The 16,291-nt window shown below is 43.6% G+C and overlaps 1 protein-coding gene across 3 annotated transcripts; it reads right to left on the bottom strand.

Annotated features, from left to right (window-relative positions):
- Positions 1–891: 891 nt before the first annotated feature.
- n4bp2 (NEDD4 binding protein 2) lies at positions 892–16,222 on the bottom strand. Of its 3 annotated transcripts, none has more exons than XM_017408233.3 (16): positions 15,569–16,220; positions 13,830–14,856; positions 11,988–12,112; positions 11,707–11,795; positions 10,186–10,262; positions 9,886–10,026; positions 5,715–8,248; positions 5,427–5,512; positions 5,256–5,301; positions 4,844–5,049; positions 4,653–4,777; positions 3,894–4,020; positions 3,461–3,634; positions 2,304–2,472; positions 1,997–2,120; positions 892–1,911 (listed from the first exon to the last, which is right to left on the bottom strand). In XM_017408233.3, exons 1-16 carry the CDS (start codon positions 15,837–15,839, stop codon positions 1,866–1,868), a joined length of 5,367 nt encoding a protein of 1,788 aa, XP_017263722.1. In that variant the 5' UTR covers positions 15,840–16,220; the 3' UTR covers positions 892–1,865. The 3 variants fall into 3 exon arrangements, 2 of the variants coding, with proteins under 2 accessions (XP_017263722.1, XP_017263714.1); XM_017408225.3 differs by having other exon boundaries at positions 3,461–3,637; positions 15,569–16,218; XR_005233002.1 differs by lacking the exons at positions 892–1,911; positions 1,997–2,120; positions 2,304–2,472; positions 3,461–3,634 and having other exon boundaries at positions 4,653–4,772; positions 15,569–16,222.
- Positions 16,223–16,291: the final 69 nt, after the last annotated feature.

The raw sequence follows: 16,291 nt of genomic DNA, 5'->3' as shown, positions 1-16,291 counted from the left end.
TGCTTGTTTTTAAAAGAAACTTTGGTTAATTAGTCACATAAAACCGCTTATTCTTTAAAATGTTTAAAGTCCAAGAGCTGGATTGTAATACAACAAGTTAGACGGTTTTAAGAACAAATCAGCTGAGTTTTCTGTCTCACTTCATCCAGTGTGAGTAAAAGGGAGAAACCCGGTGAGCTGGCTGTCATTGTTTGTTGGAACTGATAAAATCTCCTCTGATCCTTTCCAAAGAGACAGCAGCAGTGAGAAACACTGCCAACGTGCCTTTGAAGAAGCTCTTATGACATTAAGGGATGGCATGTTCTATTAGAAACCATTTTCTCATCTTCAGTCGTTGTCAAACTCGATGTACTGACAAAAATAAAATAAAAATTTAAATCTGATGTTTCAGAATAAATACAGCTGAATAAATTTATATTGTGGTTTATTATAACCCCAGGTGTCATAAAGTGCAGCACAATGTTTCAATGTAAAGATTTAAACAATGTTTTGAAAAAAAGTTTTTTTTATTAAAATGTAATCGTTTGTGGTGGATTCCTACTCCATACAATCAATCTTTCAAACTGTAAAGACAATGTTGTGTCTAAAAATAAGGAAAGCAGATAAATAACCTAACTTGTAATGTTTTAGTTTAGTTTTTTTAAGTGACATCATACTGCTTATGAATCCACAGCATGCTTTGAGCCACAGACTGATAATAGTTTATAAAAACCTTTGAGTTTCATAGCAGTTTGCTCTGTTAACACTCTTAAATTATTATTTTTTTTCCCTATCTTTATCATTTGAAATATACTATTCATCTTCCCTCCTTCATATCTACAACATACTGGTGATTTTTGGTCCCAGATCATCACTTAAAGCGACAAGAACGCACACAGGTGATGAGGAATGTAAAAAAATATACATACAGGCTTTTATTCCACAATATAACATCTTCTGTAAAAACCTTATGAACAAAGCAGATTTAAAAATACATTCTCTGTAGTTAGTGAGCTAAAAATGTTTACCTGTTGCTTTATGAAAATATATCGCATTTATAATTAAACATAGAGACATTTTCGAGCTATAAAACACCCTGCTACGAAGTTCGGCACACAGTGACTTCGGGAGGACCTCCAGAAGCACACCTGACGCCGGTCGTCACCTGAGTCAGAGGATCCGAGTATCAGCAGCCGAAGCGTGTTTGGACTCACGCTAAATAAAACCCGTTTGCATGTCGAAGAGGCAGGTGTTGCAACAGAAGGAGAGCGGTCGCTACAGAAGTCACGCTGAAGGTTGCTCAATCCCTTTGATGACGTCGTTCGAGCCTTTTTTTGATGATCAGCTCGCACCAAAACCAGGAGCGACGCGCTCTCGTTCTCCAGAGCAAGCGTCGTTTGTTTTTTTTCATTGTAACATCTCAGAAAGCAGGAGGACGCCAAACGTAGCCTTGAGAACGTTAAAATCTGCGCAGTCAAACTATGTACATTATATCTTAAATATCCGAAGATCAAATAATAAATAACGCAGAGTGGCTAACCACAGAGTGTTCTGACTCTAACGGATATAAAGGCAAATATAGACTTCAAAACTATTTTAAAGATAAAATGTATATATGCAAAAAAACCCCACCTTATTTGTGTTTCATTACTTTTCTTTAGGAAGACAGTGTTGATTAAAGTGGACAACAATTAAAAAATACCATCAGTGTAAACAAAGGTTCATGTTTTGTGTTGCCGATAAAGATGGACTTATGTAATAATAAAAACACCAGAGCAGGCTGACAGAGTTTGTATGTGGCGTATAAACTGCGATACTTGTATTGGGAGCTGAAGAAGCGGAGATGAAGAGCGTTATTCTCCGCAGCAGCAGCAGACGAGGACTTTTCACTTCAAAGAGACCAACATGAGGCCTGTCTTTGGCTCTGTGAACCTGAGAGATACACAGATACGACAGGAGGTAGGTGAAGACGAACATGTCTACTTGTGTGTGTGTGTGTGTGTGCGTGTGTGTGTACCTGTAGTGTTTGTTGGTGAGGTAGTCTATAACGGCGGGGCGGATGCGGGCCACTCCCCCCTGGCTGTGGTTCCCTCTTCCTGTGATGACAGACAGCTGGGGCTGACACAGACCCTGCTCACAATCTGTTCACAAAGAGGCCAAAGACACACAAAACACACACAGAAACTATTAAAGACAACACACAGCGGTCACTGATTCCCATGTGTACGACGTGCTGCAGAGGCCTCGCGTTCTTCTGACGACATTCAGTTTAATGTGCTCCGATCTGTCTTATGTCGCGCTTTGTGTCAGAGCGCGGAAATCACCTGCGGACTTGTCGTGCAGGACCTGAGCCAGGTGTTCGAGGGCTTCGTCTACATGCAGCCCGTGGAGGTCCAGGATGTTCCTGGGCAACAGCGACGAGTTGACCCGCTCAAAGATCTGGACCGCCGCGCGGTGATTGGCTTCACGCATCCGCTGCCCATGCAGGTGGCCCTAAGACAGGAGTAGATTTTTAAAAAAAAGGAATAATTTATTCTTCAGTGTAGCATTTAATGTGACTTCAAGTCATTTAATCATCCAGTCAAAGTTTAAACAAATAGGAGACGTATAACAAAGTTTACAGCTTTGTATTTTTTTCTTAAGTTTTAAGTTTAATGATGTTGAAATTGAAAGAATCTTTGAAATTAAATTTTTTAGGTGTGATTATAGATCGTAACCTCTGTTGGAAACCACACATGAAAAAGAAGTGTTTTGTCCAGAATGAGTGGATGTAATGCTATAAATGCTATATTATGTTAAAAGTTGGAGACGAGCATGTAAAACAAATCAAGACCCAATAATTAACATTCAAAAAGAGCTATCTAATAATACATAAAAGCTCTTATAATTAATGTACTAATCCCCCTTTTATGTGCTCGTGATGGTTAAAACGATAGCTATGCTAGTTCTTTTCAGTCTTTTTTTATAAATTAAGTAAAGAAAAGTGTATTTTAATAGGCTTATTGGTATCTGAGTGTTTAAGCCAAAGTGACGTTGATGTGTTTTAGTTCTGGGAGTCAACCTATATATGATGACTGTAAAGTCTTTAAGATCAGTAAAAGCTTTTTACTGTATCAGGTTTTTTTTCTGCCTTGAAGGTTTTCTGTGTGACTTGAATTTGACGCGAGTTGGGTGTAAATAAGCCCACTCCTTTAAGCAACCTGTTAAAAGAAAGTCCACAAGAGCTGATAGGACAAATGTTATTGGTTCTTTCTCGGCATGGTGCTGCACAAAAATAAGACAGATTTTACAAACATTCACCCCCTCAGTTCTAGTGGTTTATAAAAATAACAAAAGTTGGAAAAACAACAGAAACAACAAAAGTGTGACTATTTCTCGACAGTGTTGGGACAATCGACCAGAATTGTTTTGACTCTTAACTGCTGAATTAACACGGCAGCAAACAATTACTAAATGACACCCGTCTCCCTCAGCCTTTTACCTGCTGCGCATAAAATGAGGCCACTTCTTTGTGCCCCTGCTTGTAGGCCTCTGCGGCTTTGGCAAAACTCTCGAGCTGCCGCTTCTTCTGAAGGCTGGCCTCGGCCCTGAAGTCTTCGTACTCTGGGTCCTCGGTGTCCTGGTAGTTTGGTACGGTGAACTCCGGGTGCCTCTGCTTCTGTCAGAACCACAGAGCAGCATGAAACACACACCTAATAACTTATACATCATAATATGTCCTCTTCAGCTAATGGAGTCATCTTTAATCCCTACAAAAAAAATGAACACTTATTATTTTTAACAATGGTTATAGACATATTTTTTAAATCAGTAACTAAAAATGCTAAATAAATAAAGCTACAAAGGCATGGAGATGTGCACAGAAACGTGACCACAGCTCAAGCGTGGCGCTGCTCGTCTCTTCTTGTGAATACCTTTTCCCTTTCCTTGCTGGCTGCTCTGTGGTGGTCAGAACGAGGAGGTTCTGGGGCGACGACGGTCTTCACGGGCTCCTCGTTCAGCAGAGAGCGAAGAAACACCTCCGTCTGGGTCAGGCTGTAACTACGCAGAGAAAAAGGCATAAAATACTGTGACTTCATGGTGTTAAAACGCATTAGAGTTGCATGGTACTGTCTTTTTCTCCCGTATATAAAAAAAGGTTTATATAAAACATATTTGCTTTGTATGGGAATCATCAATAGTTACAGAATAAGTAGCTTAAAGGACTTTTTTTTGTTTGTTTTAAAGTGAAAAGCGATCTTGATTTGGAAAAAGTTTAGAGCGACAACCACAGGCTGAACTCCTACGCACACAGAAAACTGGCCCCCTTTCCACCTCTGACTCAGGGTCTCTTCCTTCCTTCAGAGAGCAGCAGTTTTCTCTTTTACCACCAACCGTTTCAGGGAAATCAGAGCGCAGATCGCTACTGACAGGTGGAGGCTGATGGGAACAGTGTCATATAGTACATTATAACATATGTGCTGCTTTCTGTTTCCCCATTTAGAGCTCTCAGCTCCACGCTGAAAACACAGCTCAACACAACACTCGACACTGATGTCTAAATCTGCACGCACAGACTTACTAAACTGCGGGGTCAGATTTTCCTGACCTCCGTTTTTGTATTTCTGCGCCTGGCACGAGCCGGGTTCCCGTGTGTTCACAACCCAAGTGGATCCAACCTCAGCTTCTCTTACTTGTGATCTCTGAAGATGTCCTGGAGCAAATGCTTGTCAATGGTGGGGAACAGTGAGAACAGCTGCTTCTCTTTCAGCATCGCGGCTCCATCCCGGTGGTCCAGGTCAGCACGGCTTTTTCTGCTCTGGAAGAAAGAAAAATGTTTTCCTGATAGAAGACACACAACAACAGGGCCAGGACCTCTTGTTACCTTCTGCACGTTCTCCTGCAAAGCCTGCTCCTCTTTAATAATATCTCTGAGAGAAACGTGTGGACGCGAAACACTCCAGTGGTCCATGAACGGCATCAGACCACCGGCCTCTGGCTGGCTGACCAGTGGCACGTCGTCGTCCTTGCTCATTAAGAAATCGTCTGGCTGTGTCCAGTCTTGTGGTCCGTCGAGCCCGCTTGCTGAACCTAAACATTTAAAAAAAACAAAATCTAACAGATGCCAAACAAAAGCGTCTCCAGTCTTTGGCTTATTTGACATTTAGGAGTTTGTCTCTTTGCATCAGTATTGTTGGAAAACAGTGTTGGCAACACGCTGAGCAAATGTGTTGTTTTGTCGCTGCATTCCCACCATGGGGCTTTGATATCATGTTAAGGAGTGTGGTACAACTTACTTTGCTGAAGCAAGTGAAAAGAAAGAGCAGCTTGTCTTTGTTTTTCCTGAAAAAACAAAAATTATATCTCGGTGAAAACACAACGACCTTCTGACAAAGGCGTTAAATAAATAAGAGCACAGATGTCACAGCGCAGGGGAGGTTTCTGGTTTCGCTGCACGATTCCCTCACCTGGATAGTTTCCTTCCACTTTTGATGGAGCAGCTTGGCCATCTTCAGGTCCATCTGCACGACAAAGTCATCCTCTGAGCAAGTACCTTAGTAGAAAGAAGCAGACAAAACACGTCCTCAGTTTTTTCTTTAATTATCTCTGCAGTTACGTCCCTCTTAAGCTCTCGGGTTGCTAACAGTGAACCAGGAGCAAAACTTATCTGACAGTTTTAATCAAATTTATGTTTGAATGAAACAAAATCCCTGAAGGCTGCTCTTCACAGCGTGTGTACCCTGTGTGTTAGTTACCTGGGTCTAGTCCGACAGGACCGAACAGCTCCGTTAACTGCAGCGCCAGCTCCGTGGGCAGTTTTAGCTCCACAGTCTGAATATCCAGGTGTTGGCTGCGACTCTGTGCTTTCCTCTGCTCTTCCTCCCTCTCCAGGTCCTCCAGTTCAGCCTGCAGCAGCCGGTTGATCTCATCCATGCTGGCAATCTCAACCTGAACGTTGGTCCCCGACTCGTCAGCGATTTCCTCCTCGTTGTTCACGCTCCCACCCCGAGCGAGTCCTTCTGGACCGGGTTCTGGTGTCGGCTTGTGGTCAGCGGTGATGCTTTGTTCGAATTTCTGTTCTGCTTCTGGATGGCCTATTTGAGGAGTTTTTTCTAAATCTGAAGCTGTACCTGATGGCTTCTCGTTTGTCCCTGGAACAGGTGCGCCTTCGGAAACCACACCTGTGTTTTCTGAAGGTTCTGACCCATTCACTGTCCCACACATTGACTGCAGGATGCCCTCTTCCAACCCAGTTTGCTCTCCTTTTGGCCTGTTTTCCCATTGATTTGATGCTTCGGGGCATTTAACGGTTCCTACATTTTCACCTAAACCTCCACACTGACTGAGCGTATTGCAGTTTTCATCAGCTGCACCGCGCTCCTCCTCCTCCTCCTCCTCTTCATCCCTAAAGAACCTCTCTCCAGAGTCCAGCAGCAGGTTGGTGGTCCATTCCAAGTCCTGCTGGCACTTGTCATACAGATCCTCTAATGTGTCAAAACTAACAAGCTTAAAATGGCGGCTGAGGATGCGCAAGCTGCCGAGCCGGTCTTGAGTGACCCCGAGCTCCTTGTCCTCCACCTGAGAGCCTTTCTCGTGCACCACGCGGTACAGCACCTGGGCCGCGACTGCGGAGGAGGGCTGAGGCACGAAGCGGGACGAATTACCCTCCACGACAGCGATGTCCCTCAACTGTCCGCCCGCAGGCACGGCCGTGTCATCGGAGCTGCCGTGACGATTGAGACGCCAAAGACGAGCAAAGTCCTGAGGTTCTGTCTGAGTGAAACGACCCGTTTCCGTCAAAACTAAGGAAGCCGGCGGCTGTAACTGTCCCTCGGAATTAGACCTGAAAAGCTGGTCCGAGTCTGGTTTAGGATCATATCTGGTGCCATAATCAGGATTAAAAATAGGCTTGACTTCTGGGTTAACTCTATTTGTGTTGTTATCTTTGACATCCGCTGCAGTATTTAGACCGCCCGAGTCGTCTAATGAAGAGGCGGGGCAGTTCTGAGTGAATGTGAGGGCAAGCTTACACTGCTTCCCGGATCTCCGACCCTGCCGCTGCTTCCTCTCTTGCGTGCCTCCACTACTTTCCGTTTCGGTAACCCCCTCACACGCTGGACTCTCGCCCGTCTCGCTAACGTGGCTGCTGTCAGCTTTACTTACAGCTGCTGTGATATTTTCTGTAGACTGTTTCAGATTCACCTCTCTGCCGGCCTCGTTCTGAATACTGGCGGTTCCTGCTTTATCTCTGCATACGCTGGCTGATTTTAAATCTTCCTCTTTGAAATCAACCAACTCTCTACCAGTCTCGGACGCATCTGTATTCTTTTCGGTGCTGCGGCTTATTTCGTTGTCAATTTTAACTCTCTCCCAGTCATCAGCTCTCAAATCCTCGGCGGTGCACAAGTCAGCTGTCTTCCTGTCTTGGACACAGTCGGGTAATTCACCTTTGCTGCTGGCTCTGCTGCCATCTGCCTCATCATCTCTTTCAATTTCATCTCTAGAGCTGAGAGAAAGGGACTGTGAGTACGAAGAGCTGGTCTGAACTGGGACCACACCCGTCTGAGTAAGATCAAGAAGCTTCTGGAGCTCTGTTACATCCGGACCGGACTGCTCAGTCCTTAAGTTTTCATCATCGCTGGCTCCTCCCTCAGCTTCCGTCTCATTCATCTCTTTATGCCTCTCTCTTCTCCTCACCTGTCGCTGCTCAAGAGACAAATCAGTAGGCCAGTCTCCCACGAAATCGAACATCTTAGACCCCTTCTCCTCCTTCACAATCTTGCCCTCTTCTGCCTCCTCATGCTTTGACCTCTTTCTGTCTGACTGGTCAGTGTGTCTCACTAGATCTACCGGCTCCTCCTTGTCCAAACCAGACCTCCTGCTCGGCCTTTCCCTCCTCGCTCTTTGTCCAATAGATTCAAAGAAAGCCACCTGCATTTCATCCTCGCAGTGATCTTCATTCGTCACCGATTCCACAATACAGTCTGGGATCCTCTGGTCGTCTCCTGTGTGGTGTGGCTCAAAGTGGGCGTCCAGCTGAGAATACAGGTACTCCGAATCATCATCATCTGCATCCAAACCACCGGACTTGCTGGTGGCTTCCTCTTGGAAAACGAGCGACTCGGTGGATTTGCAGGAAGCGTCTTCGTGGGTTCCTGCTTCCCCAGAGTGGCCGAGAGACGACACGTCGGGGAGGGAGGAAAACAAACGAGGGTGAGATTTTTTATGTCCCTCCATCAGTCCAGGCTGACCTACGAGGTCAGGGCAAGGTGAGCCAGAAGTGAACGGGCTAAAGAGAAAAGAAAGATATACATGTATTTGTAACTTTAATTAAAACTAAGAAAAATGTGCACATAATAAAAAAAATGGATTTAACTTGGTGATTTGGACAGTTTGTGTTGGTTTGAGGTGCCTATAGGCAAATTTTAATTATTTTAGCCACAAATGGATATGTCTTAGTGACTATTTGCCTAAAATAAAATCCACATTAAGCTGCTGCTCATCCCCTTTAATTGTTCACACAAAACCAAACAGAGGTGTCTCAGCACCACAACAGTGTGCGCTTACAAACAGCAGGCCGGCCCTACAGACTGAACAGATGGGACAATGCAGTTTTTCACGAGAGCAGAGCCCTCCACAGTGCCGGCTCTCTCTCACAATCATGCCAGCCCAGTTTTTGAACAACCTCTGGTGTCAGCTTAGAGGCAAATTAGCAGTGTATTCACATGGACCCCTATTTGACCTTTGACCTTACAAAAATAATGCAACAAAGATGCATTAATCCTGCTTCAAACAGGCAGTGTTAAGACAATCAAATAAGAGATACTATTAGGTTTTATGTATGACAAAATTTGAATATATGGGCGGCACGGTGGAACAGTGGTTAGGGCTGCCACCTCCCAGAGAGAAGGGGTGGGTGAGTTTCCTCCCACAGACCAAAAACATGCATGTTAGGTTAACCGGTAACTCTAAACTGTCCCTAAGTGGGGGTGAGAGCATGAATGGTTGTTTGTCTCCTTTGTCTCTATGTGTCCCTGTGATGGACTGGAGACCTGTCCAGGGTGTCCCCCGCCTCTCGCATGGTGAGACAGACACCAGCTCCCCACAACCCGGAAAGGAGAAGCGGGTAAAAGAAAATGGATGGATGGAAAATTTAAATATTGTTCATCCAAAGTAAATAAAGTAAAAACGTCAAAGTTATTTCCAAAGCATTCATTCTCTACGTGATGTTAAAACCAGTCATGTTATCACTTACTAGTTTATAAAGTTTAATTGTTTAGATTGCATTTAAGTGAGAAGGAGTTTGGCTGTATGACTGTACTTTGTTTAAAAATATAATCAATAGACAGCAGACTTTGAATATGAATCAAAATACTGTTTAAAGCTTAAATGACCTGAAGGAGATGACCTTCCTTTTTATGACTAATAATCAAATGTTTCTGTACAAATGTAATTTGATACAAACACGATGACATGTTTATATCAAACATGAAATGATAAAGTTAATAAAAAACATACCTTCTGGCAGACTTACTCAAATTATGATTTAATCCTTCTGTCATGACAAATTTTCTGTCAATAGTGCAATAATCGGAGGCGTAAACAAGCACAACTGAAGTGCTGCAGATCAAGCATTATGCAGGTGTTTTTGCAGCTAAATCCACAAATATGAGCTTCATAGGAACAGCATATGTTTACAGAACAAAATCTACTGTTTATACAAGTTACGTCATAACTAAATCTAATTTATCTCATTTCTACTTCAAAGCAAAGACACAAAGCTTGCCAGTGCTTACCGTGGTACGCATAAGTTACAATCCTAAGTTTCTCATTATTTTGAGGTATGTAGTTTTTAGGATCTTTTATTTTCCCCCATCAAATCAGCAGAACATTAGACGTAACTAAGATTAAAAAAAAGAAACTCACTGTGGACACCTGTGCTCCTGAAGAAGGCGCTGTTTAACCTCAGGCATGTGTGAGCCCATAATAGACTGGACGGTGACAAAGCGCTCGTATCCATTCAGCATGTGGCGGATTTTTTCCACCGATACGTTATGCATGGAACGCCTGCACATTAATAAAGGCACAAAACAAAACCCAATGTAGTTGTACTCTGCAGCAGTATCACACATGTGCAAGAGAGAGAGAGAGAGGAAAAAAAGAGAAAATATTCATTTTGTTTCACATTAGAAACCAGGCACACTGTTTTCGATCGTCCCCTCTCACCTCTCCAGCTCTCGGGGCTTGTTCTTCCACCAAGTATCTGGCTCTCTGAACAGTACCTTATATCCATGTCTCAGCGCCTGGGACAGATTAAGAGAGGAAAAAAAACAAAAACAAAGAGAGATTTATATAACAAAGTTACAGTTCATAAAAATCCAGGCATCTGAATCTAATTATGTCCTAAATCTTGTGTAATCACACATATTTGAACAAAAAAGGCACACTCGCGCTTTAAATGTGCACAAGTCTACAGACTCCTGGTAAAATGCTGTGTTTTTGTGTAGTGAAAAAAATAAAACCTAAAACAGTGATAAATCATTTCAAACCTTTTTCCACTGTTAACGTGACACACAGTACATCCTGTAGAATACAACTGAAAAGAAATCTAATCTGGGAGAAAATATAACAAGTAAAAAAAATGTTAAACCAAGAGTTTGTTGAGGCACCTTCTGATTTAATTGCAGCCTTCAGTCTTCTAAGGAAGGGAAGGAGTCAGTCAGCAGCCACACCTCGACTTGGTATTACTTATTTGTCCTCTTTCCAAAAGTGCTCCAAATCTGTCAGACTGTGAGGGCGTCTCTTTTGCACGGCCCATCTTCTGTCACCACACAGATATCTGGGTAGGCCGGTCCAGAACCTTGATTTTCTTCTGGCCAAGCTTTCGTTTTGTTGATTTGGATGTATGTTATTAGAATTGTTCGTAATTTCATCCTCTATGACTAAAACGCCACATCATGATGCTACCACCGCCACGTTTCACTGTGCGTACGGTGTCCGTTTGGTGATCTACAGTCTCGTTCCTGAACCAAACATGCCTTCTGAATCTGTGTCCGAAAAGTTCAACTTTGAGTTCATCAGATCACCACACATTTTCTCCTCACGTAGCTCTACATTTTAAATATTTAGCCTGGCCCGATTTCTGCTGTTCGTAAGAAAAAGGCTTTATCTCTTCATAAGTCTCACACTTTCTCCACTTCTTGGTGTCTGGTGCTGGGGAAATGATTTTGCAATGCTGTCTCGCTGATACCTTCTGATGCTTTGTGAGGTCTCTGTGAGCCGCAGGCTTTAATGAAGGATGCAGCTGAGTAAATGTCAGAAAAGATGCTGCTTGAACTTTATCTCAGGTTGATCAGAGTCGCTTTAATTGGTGACAGGTGTGCTCCCAACAAGACTGAAGGCTAAAGGTGCAAGGGTGTGCACACTTATGCTTTTTTTTTTTTTTACACTTTTACCCACAGCAGATTTTGTTTGTTGGGTAAATTGTACAAGATTTGTGTCACAATAAAGGTGAAAAAAAATGAAATGGTTTATCGTGATCTCAAAAATCTGACATTTTAACAGGAGTGTGCAGACTTGTCACATCCGCTGTGAAGTAAAAGTGTAATTAGTCAAGCTTCGCTCATTCACAGTCAGGTGAATTTGTTGTTAATTTAGAGGTATTTTATAAAGCTGTGCAGCTTTTATTTAAACCAGCAGAGCTCTTTCATCACGACGCTTCAAGTGTTCCTGCCAAACTGAACAGACCTGAGCCACGTAGGGTTTCATCTCCCAGCCCTGCATGTTGGTATTATCAATAATGATCGGGTTGGCGCCGCTCTCGAAAGCAGCCTTGGCTGTGGGGTAAAAGTAAAATCAGACAAACAGTCGAGGAGAAACAAAATATGACTTGTCTGATAAGAACTAAGGTCAAAAGTACAAAAACAACAACAGTAATTTGTTTGATATTTAAAGAGGTCACAAGCATTTTTAATTGTTACTTCTGTAGGTGTTCCCATCAGCTGTGTGTCTGTGTGTGTGTTGTTAACCTCGTTTATGATTCCACTCATGGGCTTCTCCCAGGACGGCGGGGTCGAAGCAGTATCGTCCACCGTGGACGAAATAGGCATCCGTGCTTAGTATGACTCCACCCGGGTTATGGTCCAACAGAGCTCTGCAGAGACGCACAGAAAGATGGCTTCAAAGGAAGCGACTCAGACGGCGATGACTGCAGCAGAATTTAATACATTCATTGTTACTTCTCTTGATTTACAGTTGTGCCTGCTCAAAAGGTAAGAAAATACATAATTTACACGTGGTTAATGGATGTAGAAAAACTGATTCAAAATGGTAAGAGCTTCTGGTGTTATAATAATAAAAAACTGCAAATATGTATACGCCTTTGCTCAACTATTTATAAACTTTTATTACATATCCCAGTCAACAATATTCTTTCTTACTTGCTGTTTATATGCAAACAAGCTTAAAGCTTATTTATGTCAGCTGCAGGAAGTTAATTACACTCTCTCAGTTTAAGCTAAACACAAAAAATGGCGTTGTCGACAATTATTCATGTTGAAAACTGAAAAAATGTTCCAGGTAACCTCCTGCAGTTCTGATCTGTCAACTGCTACGTGCAAAAGATGGATCCAGATTGATGAAAAACATTGCTTTTGTAATATTAAAGCCTCTTTCACTGTCCAAAAAACCCCAACTTTTTTTATCAGTCAGACTCCATCTTTCCTGTGTGGCAGCTGACAGATCGTTTTTTTGCAGGATGTTACCTTGAAGGTTTTTACAGTTTTCAGCTGCAGTCTGGGCTGTTTTCTGACCGTGCCACCGAGACGTCTTTCCAACGCCTTTTGTTCTTTGGTAAAACTTAAACAAACCTTGACGAAATGAGAGCTAAATATTTAATGTCCCCCTGTGTAGTCTCTGCCGAGGTAAACGATTTCCGTCTCCTCTGGTCCTTTCCCAGACCTTCAGCCTCGTATCATCAACCTGGACTAAACTAAAGCTTCAGCATCATCTCCTGGTCCGATGCAGATTCATCAATAAATGTCACTTTCATCCAATCATCCCGGTGACTGTTTTCCATTAACCCTTCTTTTTTTTTTGATTTAGACATCAGGGACGGTTTATTTTGCTTTTCTGGTCATCGTGTTTTGTTTTCTTTCGGTCTTTTAGAGTTTGTTTGCAAACGCCTACTCGTTCCTTTAAGAATATTTCCCACTGTCAGTAAATTTCGCTTTTGACTTTCTGTCCTGATGCTTTGACATCTTTCTTAGTTCACTGTAAAAAGTTAATTTTTTGCAACGTTTCTATTTTGTTAGCACTTGCTTCAAGTTTCAGACTGCGAGCAAACACCAAACTTGGTGCCGAATTTACTTTTTGAAGGGAAACTGGTCTCCTGACGGGCCCGTATCTCCCGTCAGTATTCATCTGTAAGCTCTGTCTCTGTTAACAAATTTATATATTTAAACTGCTGAAGGCATTTGTTTTCACGCTATCTTCAACAAAGCCAGAACACTGAGATGTATATATAAATACAGTTTAAAGTACTTTAAAGGAAAAAGTAAGTCAGAGTATAAAACAAGATATGGTGGATTCGTCTTTAAGCTCAGTTCTGACAAGTCAAGAAATAACAAAAAACTAACCAAAAGTGATTAATCTCATTTCATAAAGTGTAACTGTGATTTAGAGATATGATAAAAACAAAAAAACACTAAAAATAGCAAGTTTGAAAACAAATTAGCACTTTCTGTTAAATTAGACTTTATTAGTCTGGTCTCAAATTCCCAATTTAAATGCAAAAACAAACAGAAATGTTAAAAACAAACAAAAACACCAATAAAATAAATGAAGAGACTTCACTGTCAGAGCCTTCTTACCTTGCCAGGGTTGACTTGCCAGACCCAGGAGCTCCTCGAAGCAGCACCAACACCTTCCCCTGCAAATACAACCTGCTGAGGTGAGCGGGAGCCGGCCCAGAAGCCACCAGGGCCCAAGATTTCGGAATAGCAGCAGATGGCTTGAGAGGTGCCTGACCAAAAGGGCCCTGACCCAGCCATGGGGAGGCTTGCCTGGTGTGACTGAGCCAACCCAAGGGTGCCTGAGCTACAGGGGTGATGAAGGCCGGCCTCTGGTTTCCGTGGATTTGGGGACAAAATGCTGGAGCTGCCAGGTTCCAGGGTGACGACATGTAGGTCTGTGGATCGCTGCTTAGCAGATTCACTTTAGATCTCGCGCCGCCGGCTGCTGAATCAGAGTCCGTTGGCCCAGTCCTCTCTGAGAGAGCGTGAGACGGGTCCTGCTTTTTATACACCTGGAAAGCTGAGGGGCGTCCAGAGGCCGCCAGGTCCAAAGGAGGTCTCGACCTGTCTGGAGACACTTCTGTCGTCAGGTGCGAGAAATCCAGCACATCTTTCGGTGCCTCTACGATCTGACTGTCGCTGGTGCTGCGCTGGTTGAGCGGAGAGGACGCTCTGGGCCAGTGCTCCACCGAGCCTCCTGACAGCGGTGGCTGATTAGCGACCTGCTCTCTAGACCCAGCAGGTAGGCTGCTCTGAAGCAGCTCTGGGAGCGCCTGCTGACGAACGGGCAGAGGGGGGAAAGAGGAGAGCTGCGCTTCAGCCGATGACGTGCTGCCGCGCTGCTCTTCCGCAACTCTTTGCTGTGCGGCTAGCGTCTCCATCTCTCGATCAATAAGCAGGTCCAGCTCTTCAGTCAGCAGGCTGGTGGACAGAGGAGAGGAAGACTTCGCTGGCGAGTGCGCATCTTCTGCTTTTGGTTCGGAGACGCGATGCGGGCTGAGCAAAGCCGCGGCAGTGCGCTCAAAGCCAGAAACAGGAGGAGGATTTGGGGTTACAACCTCAGCAGCCACAGACAGCTCCAGCAGGGAGTCCATCGCATTTTCAACTACAACACGCAAAAAAACAGATATAACAATAAACAAGTTAGGGAGTAAACAACCACACTAACGCAATAAATGTGCTCAAATGTAAGTCTTAAAAAAACAACTTGTGACCAGACCATCATTGCAAAACAAGTGTCATTATGGCTGCTCTGTTAATAACTTAATTACCAATAATGACCCTTTGTTTTTATACTTTCATTTAGTTTTACCTTGCATTCATTCTTCTATTGTCTTATATGCTGTTGCTTTTTTATTGATGTTTTTTTCCACATTTGACTAAATCGTAAAGCATTTTGCTCAACTTCAGGTGTTGTTATTATGACATTAAAATAAAAATGACATGATCATTAGGGGCACTGCAGGAGCCATATGTTTCAGTTTGACATTTCTGCTTTTATATGCTAACAATAACTCGAAAAACCTTAATATCTGTCCCCTTTACAACCTTTACTATTAAACTCCCGTGGATCTGAGGCAACAGGTGGAGGATGGATCATGTCAGAGGATGCAGGGGAAGTTTTTAGCCTGTCAGATGTATCATTAGTATGCAACTATTATGGGATGTGTCCTGGGAAGTGTCAAAAGGCTTCAGTTATATTACTATTCAACAGGCAGAGAGCAACTCAGCTAACTGGTTAGCCAAGTTAAAATATGAACCACTAATCAAAGTCACGCAGCAGGTTGGACAGGTAATCTTCCGAGTCTCACAGGTACCTTTGTAGTCACATTCAGACAGCACGATGTGTATAACATCTGGGTCCAGGTGTGAGAACATCTCCTGCATGCTCTTTTCGATCCTCTCCTTCCCGGCGCTGCTGGTCTCCGTGGTGGTCATGGTGGCTTGGAAGTTGCTGGCCATGGCGAAATCGCTGTGTCTGTGTGGCAGCGGCGGGTAACAAGTCGCGTTGTGGCCGAGGCTCCCTCCCTCTGGCGGCCCAGCGGGTTGCCTGGCCGGGCTCTGGCCGTTTTTCTTCCTGCGAGGCATACCGCCGAAAAGCGCAGCAGCAGCAGCCGATTAGCCGCGTTAGCCGCTAGCGGAGCTAACGAGCAGCCGGGCTGTTCGAGAGGGGCGGCTCGAAGCTGGGGGACGAAAACATGCTGCTGAGACACTTGGACGGTGTGGGCAAAGTGCAAAAAAAATTGAGGTTGCGGTTTCCCACAGCACTCCAAGTGGTGGAAACTGGTCAGAAAACACAACTTCTCTCTGTATCTATGCAACCGTAGCGAAAACCGGAAGTAATGACTTTTAAAATAACAGCTCGCGCTCAGGATCCCCCCCCCGATATATGTTTTTAATAGATAAAATAATTATTCAGCGCATTAGCTTTCGGGAAACACCCTCCCAAATTAGCGTTTCGGAATGGTTTCCGTGGGCGTGGCGTGTTTTGAAAACTTACAATCACAAAAAAACAACATGGAAATAAACTGTGTTTGGTG

The sequence above is a fragment of the Kryptolebias marmoratus genome, linkage group LG3 (assembly GCF_001649575.2).
Source record: "Kryptolebias marmoratus isolate JLee-2015 linkage group LG3, ASM164957v2, whole genome shotgun sequence".
NCBI classification, from domain to species: domain Eukaryota; kingdom Metazoa; phylum Chordata; class Actinopteri; order Cyprinodontiformes; family Rivulidae; genus Kryptolebias; species Kryptolebias marmoratus.
Note: the sequence above shows the minus strand (reverse complement) of the source record. Positions and strands in the feature narration are given on the sequence as shown.